This window comes from Genypterus blacodes, unplaced genomic scaffold (genome assembly GCF_046128005.1).
Source record: "Genypterus blacodes isolate CSIRO-AG114 ecotype Tasmania unplaced genomic scaffold, CSIRO-AGI_Gbla_v1 ptg000030l_1, whole genome shotgun sequence".
NCBI classification, from domain to species: Eukaryota; Metazoa; Chordata; class Actinopteri; order Ophidiiformes; family Ophidiidae; genus Genypterus; species Genypterus blacodes.
In genome coordinates this window covers 5,156,797-5,170,197 of record NW_027466843.1, presented here as the reverse complement: position 1 = coordinate 5,170,197, position 13,401 = coordinate 5,156,797, and the positions used below count along the sequence as shown (strand labels likewise).

General features: G+C 41.0%; 1 protein-coding gene across 1 annotated transcript; it reads right to left on the bottom strand.

Moving 5' to 3' along the window:
• Positions 1 to 791: 791 nt before the first annotated feature.
• Positions 792 to 13,197, bottom strand: cabp4 (calcium binding protein 4). Its single transcript, XM_076145715.1, has 6 exons — positions 13,024 to 13,197; positions 6,527 to 6,557; positions 6,054 to 6,197; positions 3,983 to 4,092; positions 2,320 to 2,467; positions 792 to 820 (listed from the first exon to the last, which is right to left on the bottom strand). The coding sequence occupies exons 1-6, from the start codon at positions 13,195 to 13,197 to the stop codon at positions 792 to 794; spliced, it is 636 nt and encodes a 211-aa protein (XP_076001830.1).
• Positions 13,198 to 13,401: the final 204 nt, after the last annotated feature.

The following is a 13,401-nucleotide window of genomic DNA, read 5'->3' as shown; positions in this document are numbered from 1 at the left end:
GAAAACCACTGACAGAATAACCATGAAATATGTGAAAAAGTCTGAAAAACATCCGAATGGTTTCTGTACCTGAAAGAATGATAAAGTTAAACACAGTTTGAATGACAGCTCAAGCTAAAATCCTTTGATGTTGCCGATTGTTTACAAACAACAGGTGCAGCCAATTAAGCAGAGAGAGCTGAGTCAGTGTGAGAGAAAACACCTGGCACTCAAGCAGAAACTCCTTGTCCTATCTGAAAAGGGATTAAACTGGAGAAGCAGGAGAACTTTCTGAATGCAGGGATGTATTATGATCCAAAAAGGTCAGGAATTATGTGGTGATGTGTGATGTGGTGATCAGTCTGTGTGTTTGATATGGAAGCATTGTCTGATTTTGAACACAGATCAATTGGTTTTGTGGTGAGTGTTTTGCAGTTGAGTGTTCAACATTTTGCCAGGGGGATTTCGTGAACGTAGTTTGAGGATTTGGTTTTCTGTTGTGGAAAACTGTCAACCAGCTTTACTTTGAAGCAGTAAATCCTCCTGTATGGGGTTCAACCACTAGGGGGCGATAGTACAGCACTGGTACCACATGTATGTTGTCATAACTCACCCAATACACTTTGCACTTTCTCATGTTCAAATTTTATTGTGAAAATATAAACGGATATCTTACACTTGCTTCTTTTTGTATAGATCCTTAAATCACATAATGTCCCAGGAGATTTATTGCAAAAACAGAGAAGAGGACGGTGGCGATGAGTAATAGCCCATAATCCAGAAGTGCATGCTTCATCGTCTTCCATCAGAGGTCATGGTGCAGAAAGCATCATAACAAATTCTGCAGAGGGAGACAGAGAGACAGCTGCAGATCCACGGATAAGGACTAATGATAGTCTAATATAAAAGAGACGGCATCAGATGCAACCGCACCATTATCAGCTCGCACTGAGCGGCATTGGAAACCTATATAGCACACAGTGTGATGTAATGACAAAACGTTAATGAAAAATGGAAAAGGTGAGGGGTTGATATGTGAAAGAAAAGATAGGAACATTTCATTGTCATTCATTGTTGCTTAGGAAAGATAAAAAGCCATTTTTTTCTAGACCGGGATCAAGTCCAGTCCTAACAACTGTGCCACATGATATTATGCATGGTGTTTATGTGAACAGCATGTCTAAAATAACACACACAGCCTGTTGTGTTGATGCTTACTTTGATCAATAGCCAGTGTGATCTCCAGTTGCCTTGGCTTGGCCTTGCTGTACCTTAACATGCTTCTACTAGTCTATCAGAAGAAGTATTGATGCATTGTGTCAATCAAAGCAAAGTGCAGATCGCTTGTGGCCGGTTTCATTAAGTCCACCCAATCAATCATGACTTCCATTTTGCCAAGATGTTCTGAAAGACTACTGATTGGAGGCGTGAATCTATTGATCGATTTAGGATTGAAGGCTTAACTGTAGATTAAACTGTTAATACTGTGTTTTCGGGTAACTCCAACCACTTTCCCGAACAATTTGTAAACCAAGCGAAACAGCAATTCCATCTTAGCCATCCGGATATTTGACCTATCTCTGGAATATGTCTCCCTGTGATGCTGTGAACCAGGTGCTGTGTTGGGCATTCTGCCCGCGTAACTAAACTGGATGGATGCACTCAAAAGATGCCCCAGGGGCTAATTGATGATAATGAGGAGCGCCTGCTTATTGATCCCTTCTGAGACTGACACGCCTACTCATATGTTCCCAATAATTGTGACTGAATAACTGATTGAAGCGCTGAGACAAGACAAACAGGCTCATACCACTATGCATGCATGTGATGTTGATGGTACCTAGGTGTGATATGTGTGTAGAGTGTTTCCTGTTGTGTGTGTGTAGCTGTTGTATTGTTTATTTCCCTGTGCGGTTACACATGGTAATGCAATTTCTGCAAAGTCCTTGGGCTGTCCATCTGTGTGTGCTCTTTGTGTGTAACATGTGACAGGTGTACGTGCATGTGTATTGATTGTCTTAATGCACTGCTGATTAGATTGGATTGGCCCATTCAACCATGCCACCTTGACTTACCACCCCTCCTTCTCGTCTTTCCATCCTCATTTTTAACTCATTTTCACCCTCTCTCTCCTTCATCTTCCCATTTCCGGCTAGATTTTATGACCTCTCCTTTTCTTTATGACCTACTCATCCTTTCTCAGGTCCACTCCTCTTTCTAACTCGTCCTCACCTCTGTACACCTCCCACTCATTTGTCTCCCGGCTTCTAATTCCTTCTTCTGAATTGTGTCCTGTCACACCTTGACTAAAACGTTTAGCCTCAGTGTCTAACCCCTCACCGTCAAAGTCAATGTTGCCATCTTTGTTGAGATCAATGTCGCTAAGGATCTCCTCCAGCTCGCCTTTCTTCAGCTTCTCCCCTAAGAGGGTCTTCATGCCCTCCTTCAGCTCATCCAATGTGATCTTCCCATCACGATCACAGTCAAACTGCAACGCGTAGGGATGGTGAAGAGCAAAGAGGTGGGGACAGGGACAAGAGCAGGGGGGGGGCACCATAGTGGAGACATGAGAGGGAAGAAGTGATTAAAGAGCGACAAATAAACAGAACAAAGGCAAACAAGACTAGAGGTGACAGAGAGGACAAAGACCAACAATGCACAAGTCTGGGCTAATGAGAATGATGAGCGAGCAGAGGTGGGGGGAAAGACGGAAATAGAATTAAAGGGTACAGACAAAGGAGTTCAAAGATAGAGATGTTTAGAGATATGTAATTATCAAATGAGATTTTCACATTGGTACACGAGGTACAACCAAGACGTCTTAGAAAACAGCTTCATAGTCTTCAGATAAGGATGACTCATGGGGTGTTGGTGCGGAGGGGAGGAAGAAGTGAGCATGAGGCAGAGGTTAGATGAGATGGAAATTCATTTTTTGTGTGTGTGTGTGTGTGTGTGTGTGTGTGTGTGTCTGTGTGTCTGTCTGTGTGGGGGGTGATAGAGTTGCAGAAGTGATGTTGTTTTCAGTGGAGTATGACGCTTTGTGCACTGCACTGCATCTAACACAATCGTTCTCCAAAAGTACATGGACTGCTCTGAATGGATTTGCTGTTTGTTTGAGAGTAGGAGTCACAGTCTTAGTGCTCTCTTAAAATGAACTCTTGCACACTTAACAGCCAACCAAAAGAAGCAAATATATATGTCAATGAAATCTGATTTGCTTTATGCTGTCGTGGTCTAAGATACTGGCATTCATTTGTAGAAAATCCGGAGAGATGTTGATTTGAATTAGAAACTGTAGGAAGGCTCAACGTTGGAATGCATACCTCTGCCAAGGCTTATAGGTCTTCCAGGGCTCTGTGGCTGTATTATGAAATTGAATAAGTTATTACCTCGTCCTCCTTGGCTCCCTGACCTTGATAAACCACAATCTCTATCATCAATAGTTAATGAGCTATCTGAGAAAATCAATTTTACGTAATGGCAGATATTCTGGATATAGTCCCATTCATTGATCACAAAGACAGAGAAAATATCACTGTCTGAATACCCAATGATTAATTACTGAATAATCAAGTGTTAAGACTGCAATTTGATAGCATACTTGGCCTGTGACGTAAAGATCAATCACATATTGCAGCCATTATCTACGTCTAGATCCATAACCATAGAAGATGCACGTGTCAAAATTGTTTCCACCTCAGTGAGTCGCTATCATCTCGCTACATGATGGTGGAAGTTGAAAGTTTCTGTCCCTATTTGGGACTTCACACACAGTGTGTGACCCCTGTCTGAAAATATATTTCGGTCCACCAAATACAGATCCTTATCCCGAACACGTCTATAGCGAGATCACGCTGGAGTGAATAATTCTTTGAAAGCCTTTTTTCTGCCGGAAATGAGCCAAAATAAGAAGGATTTGTCCAATTACTGAAGAGACAAAATCTTATGATCTTCCCAAATTCACTGCATTCACTTGTTTACACGTTTGGCTCTGTTGCCTCACCTGGTTGAAGGCACAGCGGAGCTCCTTCAGCCCGACCATATTAGCGGTCTCAGCGACCATCCTCGGACCCATTAGATCACAAAAATCTTCAAAGTCTACGTGACCGCCCCCTGCAGTGGAACACACACACACACACACACACACACACACACACGCACACGCACACGCACACGCACACAACAAGACAACAACAACAGTGTTCATTTGTCCTCTTTCATCCCAGCCAGAACAATACATATTTTTGTTTGATCACCACTGTAATAATTAACAGACGGATACAGCATACTTTCATGAGTTTAGGCCCAATAAGTCTAGTCTTTTTCTATTAGCAACTGTAGACACTGGTGGATGTGAAAGTCTACTTCAATAAAGCATATAATGAATAATGCAGTCAAGCTGTGGTTCTAAATTTGAATATGTGCTCTGAGTCACATGGATGTTGAGGCTGAGAATCAAACTATGTCAAACTCTGCTTGCACTGCGAGCATACTGCTGAATCCTGACACTAATGGCGGAATCTGTCAACCACTTCTTACAGCAGCAGCTAAAGGAGGCATGGACACAAGCCCATTCTTGGCATTTAATAATACATGTTTGTGTTGGAAAAAGGTTTTTGGAAATATCATATTTTCTGATTTGCCCTAAAAGTGAGATGTTTTTCTTTTGGGCTGACTCGTTTTGCCTTTGTGGAAGTGAAGTCTAGGGGGATGCCTGTTGTTGCATTGATGAATTTCCTGTGCAGTAAGTGGGTCGATCTTAAGTAATCAGTAAGTGGAAATGTCCCACAGAGGTCTTGGGATTTTATTTAATTGATGATGCCGATTCTACTCATTATACCAGAATACGGAATCTCACACCGGTAAATGGCTCTATGGGGATTCTGCTACATCTAAAAATGTCGGTGCTGCCTTATGGGTCAGACTAGAGGAGTGGGCAGAGAAATAGTTCATAAATCATGGTTTGGAACATAAAATATAAGATCTGCTGTTCATATTCTACTTAAATTACATATCTTGTATATCATGTATATATTTCTGTTAATTTGGCGGCTCATTGCTGCTCTATCATGCTTGTTCTTATACATTTACTGCACCATTGTATGAAATGAAAAGCTCTCAAAGTCACATGCATCACTGTGCATTTATATTCAGCGTGACATCTGTGGTATCTTGGGAAGTCTTGGCATATTGACTTGAGTTTAAGGTTTTGTCAGCTGAAACATGGCCGTCCATACAACATAAATTCGCAGGGATGAGGCCAAGGCTAAGGGTTTGCCGAGTCGAAAGGCTAATTGTCTTCTGTTATATTAATAGTCGGCTATTTGCAATGGTGAACATCTGCTAAGGGCACTTCAGGTTGCTGCTTTACAGTTGCGGCTCTCAATCCAGGCTCTCCATCCAGGTTGATCCAGAGTGGGTTTTCATTCTAACCAGGTCATCAATAACACTTGAGACACCAGCTGAAGGCAGTTAACTAGTTAATACGACAGGAATCTAGCTTCTCTGCTCCCTGAGGGTTTGAATGGAGAACCAGTTTACAACATGATGTAAGTGTTTGTCAGTAAATATTTACTGTGTTGTCCCAAAATCCAATATTTAGCTCATTATCTGTGTTGGTTTAGTTGTTGGCTCAATTCTGTGTTACACTTGTGAGTAAATTCCTCCGGTGTTCTGGCTACTTTTACATTCACCTGAAGGTTTAACACAAACCACATAAAGATTAATACTGGATCATTCACACATACATTGAAAAATAAACACATCCTCATCTTCATCAGTGGTTTCCATCTAGCTGAACCGAATCAAAACACGTACAGTAAGTGCTTCCTCAGCAACAACTCAGCAACTCTGAGAGTCACTGGAAAGTGTTTTCATGGTGCAAACATTTCCCATCTTCTGACATACCAGCAAGGGGCACTTCAAGTAGCAGCATATCACAGTTTAAGAACCGCTGACCTAGACCATAAAGAATGGTCTGATGCCAAGTAAACACATACACATTCACACACGCTATGACCAATGAGGAGGAAACAAAAGCTGCAGTCTCACGACTTGGATGCACAAATACACACATCTCATCTTGACTTGCTGGATGATCTCAATGAGCTCCATCTCTGTCGGCATGTAGCCCATAGTCCTCATGCAGTCTGCTAGGTCTTTGTAATGGATGAAGCCATCTGCATCGTAGTCAAATTCCTTAAAGGCCCCCTGCAGCTCTGACAGGCACATACACACACACATACAGTGAGACTGATACTAACACCTTAAACATAGTTGTTATCCTTAAACCTTGACTTCAACTGAAGAATACACATCTTGTATTGTATTACTTGTTACTGTGTGTAATTTTGTAGTTTTGTGTCACAATATTCATCACAGTCAGTATTAATCATATTAACATATTAAAGAGCAAAGCTGATACACTTTCGATGTATCACTCTAATCAAGATGAGAGCAAGGTTAGCAGTAAAGATTATCAATAAGATTGATAAAGTAATGTCATTTATCATATTCCATTAAGGCAACTACACCAATAAGTCCTTACCATCCAATTCTGCTGGCATCAGGTCCCTCTCCTATGAGGGAGAGGGGGAGGGAGAGAGGGAGAGAGAGGGAGAGAGAGAGAGCATATGAAGATGGGTGGTAAAATAAGGTCTGCATTAAAGAAGAATTCTCCTGAGAAATACCCCAGAGATAATCTGTTTTTGACTACCAAATTAGGATAACATGCATATCATGTCAACACTGCTGCATGCTGGCAGCAAACTCTAATGGGATTTCACCCGGCAACATGTCTTTCTAATTTGCAAAATGATACAATACCGCACCACACTCCTACACACAGTCACACGCACACACACGCACACACACAAATGCACGCACACGCACATGCACACACAATACATCTGCAGCATCCTGACAGCAAGGGAGCTGGAGCATGAGCCAAGTGTACTTCTGTTTGCATACAAACACACACCCACACACTCCGTCCGCACTGTCACAAAGACACAGAGGTACATGTGAACTCACACGCAGATGCATAAACAACGATGCAGCACTTGCATTTAGCATACTGTCTGAAATATTCACCATCGCTCTTGTTTCTGTTTTGACAGTTGCTCAACGCCCCCTTCCTTATGTCAGTTAATTTCTTCTCCAAAGTTGAGAAGAAAAACTTGACATGGAGGCAATAAGTATAATGGATTGCTGAAGGATTTAAGTGTAGAGCTTAAAATAGCATTGCTTTCATTGCACTTGCATAAAGAAAAAAAAATCATCAGTAGGAGTGCTGAACTAAAACCTCACAAGAAATGCAATTGGAAATCATCTTTAAAAGGCTTCCCATGGATTTGTAATGTTTCATATTAAAAAAATGAAAATGCAATGAGACAATGTGACTTCAGCATGAGAGGTTCACAGGTTCTAAATGGCATTTTGGTCAATAATGAGTTAAGCACATAAACCTAGACAGTGATGGATGCTTTCTTCTGCGATTAATGTTGCATTTTCTCAAATGTATGAGTTTCTATTTTTTAAATAATTCAAAATCTAAAGCCCTGTATTTCAAAACAGCCCAGAGTGCAGACAGAACCTTACAACACTAAGGTTATGACACATCACATGCCAACATAAACATAATGTCGATGTTGAAACACTTACATTATGTGCATGGCACTATATAATCATATCACTACTAGAATAATATCTATCTAATCTCATACTGAATTGAAATGAGTCATCGCATCCTGTGAAATGATATCTATGGCAAGACTCCATGTTTAAGCCATGTCTGCCTTCAACATCTGGGCTCAAGGACTCGCTAACAACTGGCAATTCATCCACAGATACATTATCGTATCTGCAGGGGAGACAAGTTACACACAAAATCAATCATTCTGGTACAGAGCAGCACAATCTGACATATGATGATATCACTGTGCACAAAGAGGCCATAAGCCCGAGGAAAACTGAGTTCAAAGAAATAAGCCTGACACATTCTGTCAGTGAATAAAAGCTCCGATTGTTGCTGGCATATGTCAAGGATGCAGAAGCGGAAGGCTTTTTATGTCTTTCATGCAGTATGCAAAACGTACTGAGGCTCTGTAGAATATATAATTACAGCATATGTGCGGTGTACTGTATGTTGTTTATGTTTTATAGCCGTGGTTCTCAAGTCTGGCAAGTCATGCAATCATTTTGAAAATAATAACATTTACCATAAGTCTGAGAAACACATTACCTAGGAGATGATAAACATTAGCCCCTCAATCACTCTTACGGGCGAGATGCCATGTCATTTCTCAACAAACTGCCTTAAAAGACTGCTGCCTAAGACCAATACAGAAGAAAGAGAAGAGAAGTTAGTTAGTGAGGGCCAGTGAGGGGGAGTGATATCGGTGAGTGTGTTTCAACTTGGTCCCTCCATGCTGGGAGTGAGACCAATACAGTCTGACTGGGAGAGGGAGGGAGTGTGACTTTGAGAGAGGAGTGTGATCTAACCATGATATCTTCATTCAGTGTGTGATCTTTCAACCTTGTTTCAACAGGGTCCATCCAATCCACTTGATAAGACTGCAAATTCCAGAGAGAGAAATTGATCTAAGTTTGATCCAAATCTCAACATGATCCTTCCATGCTGCTTCTCTTCAATTGAGATACAAACTGGCTTGATTCAGGTCAAATTTGAAACTCTAGGAGTCTTCTCCATCATCCGCCCCCTTCATCCCATCACAGATCTACAGGTGAGTACGCAACTTGGCATCATTACTTCATTCTGCCCAGAGTGACTGCTTTTCAATCCAGGCAACAAAGGGAAATGCAACTTAATTATCCTTGCTTAACACCAGGAGAATTCAGAATTGGCCCATTATCTTCCCAAATTGTTAACTAAAAATGTTCAAACATCATCAGGAGGCTGCCATGAGATCAATCTGACTTAGGCTGCAAATTTTATATTTCGAACGTTTACTTCAACTCCTAATCTCTCATTTTTAACTATGTAAATTTGAGATAACCTGCAATTGAAGAAGTTGTTTCAACGACAAAATTATTTTATACCAAGTTTGGAGTGAGAGCATTTTCTAGCCCTGTCTTTTCAGTTTGTTTCACACGTTGCACAAAGTGGATGTTAAAGTAAATGTCTGTATATGCTTTGATCAAGCGTTTGAGTAATGTTTTGCTACTTAAATTCAGTGTGGGATGTGAGTATTCTCTCCAGTGCATTAACCTTTACTTTGATGAGCTGAACATGCGAGCCCTCTTTCTTAAAGCATTCGTTTTAGCATTTGGAATAGAAGGAGCATTAAAAGCCAAATCACAGCAATGAAAGTGGAATGCTCAAAGAAGAGCCATATTTTCCTCCTAATATGAGTTGGCACTCTGGGTGGCTAATACATAAATCATACAAGGTCATCCTGTTCAAGTGCACAATAGCTTCAGGTAAAGGAGCGGCTGCCATAGCTGATTTGGAAGCTGCTACCCATGGCAGGAGTTCAAACAATTATTCACTGTACAATAGTGCCAACGGGGTCGAGACACAAATGTTATGGCAAAATGCAATTACATCATGGCTCATTTCATATTGGTGCGATGCAATGCTGCAAATATTAAAACGTTCATGATTCTTCTGTGATTCTCTGAGGTACACTGCTGTTTACCATGCAAAGGATACTTCAGCCTACAAGGGCATATTTAGATAGCAAGGTCAACACATTAATTGGATTTTTCTCGTCTTGAAAGGATTAGACAGCATGCTAGGCAGACTCTCAATTCATCAGTCAGCCGAGCCCATTAACAGTTAATTTCATTCTGTCTGCCTTCACATGGCCCACCGAGCAGCCCAGTGCTTTGTAAGCATGACGCATATGAATACATACAAACGTACACACGCACACAGTTCTCAGATGGAAATTTCCAAAAACCGCTATTTACACATGCAGGTCATAAATGTTCACGCCCATCGAAGAGTACAATTCATTTTGCTTCACATCCATCGGTCCTCCCTGGCTGCCATCTACTTATGTGACATATAAACACATCAATTGTTTGTCTCAAGCCATTTGTCTCTCCTGTCTCCCTCTCCCATTGGATGTAATGAGGGCTGACAGCTAAACCGAGCTAAAGGGGTTATTAATGGCAGGGATTAGGAACGCTGGAGGACGGCTCCTGTCTAGGGCCACAGCCAAAACAACCGTGTAGACAGTAAATGTGACGCAGACCCCAATGCCAGTCTAGAATCAAGGCAGGGATGAGTAAGGCCGTTCTGTCACGGCAGGTGGAGTTACAAGTAAAGGATTGAGGGCCTGTTTTACAACACTTTTGATTTTCATAAACTGCTCTGAAACATTCCCACTAGTTATGAAATCTTGTTATAAAACATAATTAAAACGTTCACAGGCACACAAGTCCCTTTGGCATAGATTTTACTGTTATCATTTAAATCCTCCTCCTTTGATGAAGGCATTTATAGAAAAGCCTGTGGCTCTTCTTTGTAATAAGGTCTCAAAAGGATCCAGGATTAAAAGGATCGGTTACCTCTTTCATAATCATAATTATAACAATATAGGAATAAATGTACACTATATGCCATACAATCCTTCTCTGCAAGATCCAGGAATTCACTGCAGCCAGACGAAGAAGTTGCTCTTCTTTTTCTTATGTGGTGAGAATATTCAAAGTCTCCCGTCTCAGGTCTTAATTCAGGTGCATTGCTAGTTTTGTGCTTAAATAAGCGTGACCTTGCAGTTAGAAAGTTTTAGCTTCTTAGATTTAGTGAAGAGTAGAATAATGAATCGTTGAAATTACTTTGCCTTTGCCGTCAGTTATGTCTGTGGTTATTTGCATGTGTCCTTGAGATTAAGTTGCATAACAGAGTTTTTAAGTGAGACTCATTAACATCCTGGATCTGCTCATCTGCTCCACAAGCACTCATGGCGTGCAACACTAAATACTTGAATATACTGTGAAATGTACATCCAAGATGATGTAGGTATTCAGTGGACGCATCGTGGACAGTGAACGCTGATTTGCTGCTCCATATTCACATTTTGTGGTGTGTACATTTAACATAATCACACTAGAATCAAAAAGGCAACCTTTGTGGATGTCAACCACACAGACAGATGTCCTTTTTATGCCCCAGTCTGCATTAACTGACCAGGAGATGATGAAATACATTCCATAGACCCTGGCAGACCCACGGATGCACAAAGTATTATTTGGCCTTGAGGCTGACCAGAGTTTTCTGTTCGGTTGATAGCATTATGTGTAGTAGATGCGCCGTGATGCTAGCCTCATTTGGTTATTTTGTGTTAAAGCTAGTTTGTCCTAAAAAAAACAGAATACTCCAAATTGTAATTTTGTACTTTGTATTTTGAACAAGGATTATTCAAAGATTTTTAAAGTAGATGTCTGTCCTAGCGCTACACAAAGTAGTATCTTTGTTGCTTAACAGTTACTGGAATAAACAAAGAGAGAGGAGAGGGTTCTGGAACAATGTAGGTAGTTTTATAGATATTTTCTTTTACAATAACAGGGCGCATGAACACGTCATGTTTGTTAGAGGGAAAACGGGGCTTTCTGAAAGTCTTGATCCTTCTGAGACAAGATTGTGGCTACTCAACACATGATGTAGTAGTATTGGCAGTAAAACAGAAAGTATTGATGAGGAATAGTGACAATAATTGCTAATGCACATCATCACCTAGCAGATCCGTCTGTAAGGTGACATTAGCTTAGTTGGCTAAAGTTAGCATGAGGTCATAACTCTGCTCATATGTCTGAACTTAGACATAAGGGCGATATAATTTTATTGCTAAATGTGTAAAGTACAATTAGGTAATAAAGTGTGTTGGCAGCAGTGTTTTGCTTCCTCTGCCCTGCTAGAGAGTTGTCACATAAGCTTTAAACAAATCAAAATATCTCATTTCCAGTTGTGATTTCCTGTGATAGCCTGTAGCTGTGTGGAGCCTGAACACTGCAAAGTAATAACGGGAGGAAGCTCGCGTCATTATAGGTGAAGTGGACTTGCTGGAGTGACTTTCTGGGGAGTATATATTTTTTAGATATAGAGGATGGGATACATTCCACATCAGTGTTCAGCTGAGTCATGTCTGAACAAATATAGGTGGACTCAATATTGAATTCCCATTTCTATTTTTGACACTGTTTGATTTATTCAGCACCAGTTGTTACCACTGTGCAAACAGATCATAAATCTTTATATATTGTTCACTGCAACCAGTAATTAACTCAATAAAGTCAATAAAGTGTCTGAACCACAAATCCACAAATCCCTCAAACATCCTCACACTGCTCTTATCTCTGCCAAGCAGGGTTTGTTTGTTATACTTTGTCTGCCTGTTTGCATTATGTCTCAAAAACAAGGTAATGGATTTACGTTTGAGTTTGAGGGAAAGTTATACTGAGGGCCAAGCTTGGTTGGTGGTGTGGGTTGCGCCACCTTGTGGAGCGGACTGAGCTGCTGGAAAGATGTGTTCTTTGAGTGGCACTATGTTCATAAAAGTTTTTCTAACTATTCTGAAAAGTCCCTGTGCAGATGCAGTGACCCATTTAGGCTGCTGTCACTCAGCCTTACAGTGTGTGTAGCAGTGTGTTTTTTTTGTAGCATTTTCTGAAAATGTGTCTCCATAAATTATGCTTCTGTAGCGCCTCCTGCTGATGGAATCTGATGTGGGGAAAACATTTGAAACCCAGAAAAGACCAACATTTACCACAAGGGGAATCGCTACACAAGCTGTCAGTCAGCTGTCTTGTTGAGGCAGGTGTGGGGTTGAGCAGGTAGGGAGGAGGAGGAGGAGGAGGAGGGGGAAGGGAGGTGGGAGTCCATCATATTTTCTCAGTGAGTCCACCCACTGCAGATTTTTACAGAAATTTGCTTTAAGGGTTAAATTCTTGATTATTTTTGGTTGCAACAGCTAGTTTGGATCAAAGGTTTACTAAATTAATTGAATTTCTCTGAGCACACTTACATATATACATATATCCACGTGTGTAAAATTAGTTAAGTGTTATTCCACTGACCTGTCCAAAGAGTTTATTGAGGAAGGAGACGTAGGCGGCGGCCACTGCGGAGCTGTGGCTGAGGCTCCTTTTGCCGCGCTGGCCACCTTCTTCCTCTGCTTGTTCCTTCGCCTTGGCGGAGGACGATGACCTTGTGCTGTGAATTGTGCGTGTGTGCGTGCATGTGCCAAGCATTGAGAAATTGAATCATCAAAGCCAAGTCTATAATTCTCCTCATAAGAAACTTTATAAAAGCTTTTTTAGTGGCATTCTTAAAAGCTATTACTCCATGTACGCTACCTTGAAACAATTTGCACAGTGTGAGTGCCATGATTGGCGAAGAGCAGCAATCCAATCAGCTGTCATTAGTCAGTACATCAGGAGGAAGGATACACTTTA

Excerpts from the sequence above, each read along its gene's own strand:
- cabp4 (XM_076145715.1), bottom strand. The coding sequence starts at position 13,197 with ATGCTTGGCACATGCACGCACACACGCACAATTCACAGCACAAGGTCA. Across the intron at positions 6,198-6,526 it reads GATGCCAGCAGAATTGGATG|AGCTGCAGGGGGCCTTTAAG; the intron begins GTAAGGACTTAT and ends TGTGCCTGTCAG. Across the intron at positions 821-2,319 it reads TGGCAACATTGACTTTGACG|AATTTGTTATGATGCTTTCT; the intron begins GTGAGGGGTTAG and ends CTCCCTCTGCAG.